This window comes from Camelina sativa, chromosome 19 (assembly GCF_000633955.1).
Source record: "Camelina sativa cultivar DH55 chromosome 19, Cs, whole genome shotgun sequence".
Lineage (NCBI taxonomy): Eukaryota > Viridiplantae > Streptophyta > Magnoliopsida > Brassicales > Brassicaceae > Camelina > Camelina sativa.
The window spans coordinates 10,855,839-10,858,966 of NC_025703.1; the positions used below are offsets into that span (position 1 = coordinate 10,855,839).

A 3,128-nucleotide genomic window follows, 5' to 3' on the forward strand; every position below is an offset into this window, starting at 1 on the left:
GAATCGAATAGTATTAGTACAGTTTGAAAACTTACACAGAGAGTCACCGATTTGGAATCTGCTCTGTTCTGCCCATTGACCATACACTTGAGAACCAGAAGGGACGGTCCAACCCTTCCCTCCACCGACTGTGAACTCTCTAGCGTAGGCTTTGTTAACGATCATTAGCAAACACACGAGACAGAACCCACGATACGTCATGTTCTTTAGGTTTAGGGCCATTCGTAAGCTAAAAAGAAGAGAAGAAAAACCAACGTGTAAAGAAAACCAGAGATTTTAAGAAGATGTAGGTAATAATATTTAGTGTGGTATAATGTTTGATATGAGATGATGAAAGGCAAATGGGTTTATTATATAAAGGTGAAACTTTTGAGGAAATGTTGCAGAGAAGCTTTTTGTTGTCTTTTTCAACTTTTAAGCAAAGCATAAATGCCAAGAAGTGTTTCAGTTTTGGAATCTCATGTGACTTGCTTCTGTCAATGGCTTTTGTTCTTTGCTTCCGAATCTTTGATTTATATATTTTTTAGTATTATTTTTCCGACAGAGATCTTCAAGAACGAAGAAATATTTCACAACATTGCCAAATCAAAAGACTAATAGAAAGATCTGTTTCATGTCAAAAAAAAGGCGAACTCTATTCTGAGATTTCGGGATTACCAAAGAACAACATACACTTTAATACTTTTATAGACCAAACAAAAGTATTAATACAACATTGTGAATATTTTTTCCATATTAGATCAAATCATATAACAAAGATATCTCCACATCTGCTCCTTTTGATCCTTCCTCTGTTCAGCAATATCATCAAAACACCAATCTTTAGAAGTTGAAGATCAAAAAAACTGATCAAGACCGCTAAGTTTAGTTATCTCTTCAGTCCATCATTAGTGCAAAAGCCGCGACAATTGCAAAAACAAGGGACATGAAGACGCTGATACCGCGTCTATGTCCTGAACTCTTCTTCGGGAAATGTTTTGGAAGCGCACATTCTTCTCCATTGAAGAAAAGCCTAGTTGGGAAACCGTCGCCTCCTGGAATATTCAGTCCTTTGATGTTCTTCTTGGAGAAGGAGATAACAGATTGTTGCTTTCCGGGCACGGGAGGGTCTCTTAATGGATTTGTTCCGTTAACTTGACCGACAAGATAGTTCATATCACGCAAGCCTTGGAAGATAACAGTTCGATTGTTTGGTGGAACACGTGTTCCATTAAAGGAGTAAACGTTTTCATATCCTGGACTCGCTTTTCCCATATCCATCGCCACAAACCAATCCTCGAACGCGAAATTTCTCCAATTGAAAACGGTTAACCTCGCGGTCCAACCGTTTTTGTAATCCGTGCTAACGTGCCAGTTAATGCTGACTCCGCAGTTATCCGGACAAGGAAGTTTCTTTGGTACTGGCATGTGGTTTTGTTTAGCCCAAGCTCTAGCCTTTAGGGTTCGGTTATCGAACGGAACAAGGAGGGCGTCTGGAGGAAGGAGGAGAGGGTTACGGTGAGCGTCGCAAGTGTCAGTATCAATGTCGTTGCATCCGCAAGCACAAGTGTTGCAAGGAACTGCAGAGTTGTTGTAAAAGGCAGAGAAAGATACACAACATCTTGAGGCTTGTGCTTTGGGTTTGGTTATGTTGCAGACCACTTGCCAGCTGGCGATTGAGTAGGTTATAGCCAGTAGACCGCTAGGATCCGGGAACTGAGATGGATCGACCCGAACCGGTGGCCTGCATTTGTACTGCGGATTGAGAATACCGTCGATTTTCCAGTTCTGAGGTGGGTGCAGAGCTGTTCTGTTTAGGTCAGGAGGCAACTTGAAAACCTAACAAATTGAGAGAGAACAAAAAGTTGAAGACCCCAAAAATTCTGCGGAATTGTAACATATTTCAACAAAAGAGAATACTAAACCTGCAACTGAAACATCGATCGAGCTTTCGAAGGATCCATTAAAGGTGGTAAGAGAGTTCCGTTTTTGCAACAGAAAGGTAGCTTTCCCACTACTTCATCGTCCTTCTTGTCAGGAGGCAAATCAGAAATGGCTGGTTTCTTCTGACAATTCATGACCTTAGAGAAATCTAAGTCACTGTAATACTGTCCGGCTTTGCTGTAAAGGCATTCAGATGGATCTTTCTTGTGAGTGTAAGCTCCTCGCATAGTGTTTATAAACTCTCCTCGCATCCATTCAAATGTTAGGTTCCAACGGTCTAATCGTCCGAGCGGATTATCGTTGTCGATGGTCACTTGGGCTAAGTAGTTGCTGTCGAACGATTGCAGAACATCGTAGACTATGCTCAGATCACCGTTCCTTCTCGGTGCAAACTTTGTCTTTGGTCCAGTCTTGTTCTTGACCTTAGGGTTTCTCTTGCAACAAACGTGCATACTACCTCCTGCGCAAGATAACAAAACTCACCGTTTTATAATCACATTAACCGTTTTAAAAATCAAATAGTACTATTTAAAGATTTTGATTCACAAATTGCATATGCATTTAAAACGAATTGAGTATTGTGATATAACCTTTTCTTGTAGCGGCAGGGCATTCCCAACCATCGTTGGTGAGCTTAATAGTTCTTGGCATGGGTGTGGCCCCTTTTGCAACCCCGAAAAGAGTTCCAGTGATCTCGATATTGGTAGATATCTGAGTGAAATCACCGGCGGTTTCAATGGAGGTTTTCAAATCCGTGTTTGGCGAGCCAATGAACGTGGTTCCATTGCTGGCGTCCAGAGGATAATCGCCGTCCATAGGAGATACACCGGTCGCAGAAACGATCAGCTCTTTGTGACGAAACCCTATGAACATTTGCCAGCCTTTTAGCTCTTCCTTACCGGCGTTTACAATCATCGCATTCGCTTTAAACGCCCACGATTGCGCGGTCACGTTCTTGACGTGCGGATACTCTCTTTCGCGGCTACCGAAGTTGTAGCTCATGAAAATACCGTTGCAACGCGCCATTTCAGGCGTAGGCTCAGCTCCTCCTGCTCCGTCCTCGCCCGGGGTTCCATAATCTTGGCCGTTGCAAAGAACAAGAATTGATGATAACAAAACCAATAGACTTAGAGAATAGCGTATATCCCAAGGTATCTTCATCCCTGTTTTAACTTCGATAACCCTCATCGTTTTCAATATTTTTT

The 3,128-nt window shown here is 42.1% G+C and overlaps 2 protein-coding genes across 2 annotated transcripts in view; one reads left to right on the forward strand and one right to left on the reverse strand.

Annotated features, from left to right (window-relative positions):
• LOC104765948 (protein NDR1-like) overlaps positions 1-3,128 on the forward strand; it is a 6,632-nt gene that overhangs the window by 1,013 nt on the left and 2,491 nt on the right. The window lies entirely within an intron of this gene.
• On the reverse strand, positions 654-3,122 carry LOC104765947 (COBRA-like protein 10). Its single transcript, XM_010489743.1, has 3 exons — positions 2,514-3,122; positions 1,905-2,383; positions 654-1,818 (listed from the first exon to the last, which is right to left on the reverse strand). The coding sequence occupies exons 1-3, from the start codon at positions 3,109-3,111 to the stop codon at positions 877-879; spliced, it is 2,019 nt and encodes a 672-aa protein (XP_010488045.1). The 5' UTR covers positions 3,112-3,122; the 3' UTR covers positions 654-876.

Excerpts from the sequence above, each read along its gene's own strand:
- LOC104765947 (XM_010489743.1), bottom strand. The coding sequence starts at position 3,111 with ATGAGGGTTATCGAAGTTAAAACAGGGATGAAGATACCTTGGGATATA. Across the intron at positions 2,384-2,513 it reads CCCTGCCGCTACAAGAAAAG|GAGGTAGTATGCACGTTTGT; the intron begins GTTATATCACAA and ends TATCTTGCGCAG. Across the intron at positions 1,819-1,904 it reads GATCGATGTTTCAGTTGCAG|GTTTTCAAGTTGCCTCCTGA; the intron begins GTTTAGTATTCT and ends TCAATTTGTTAG.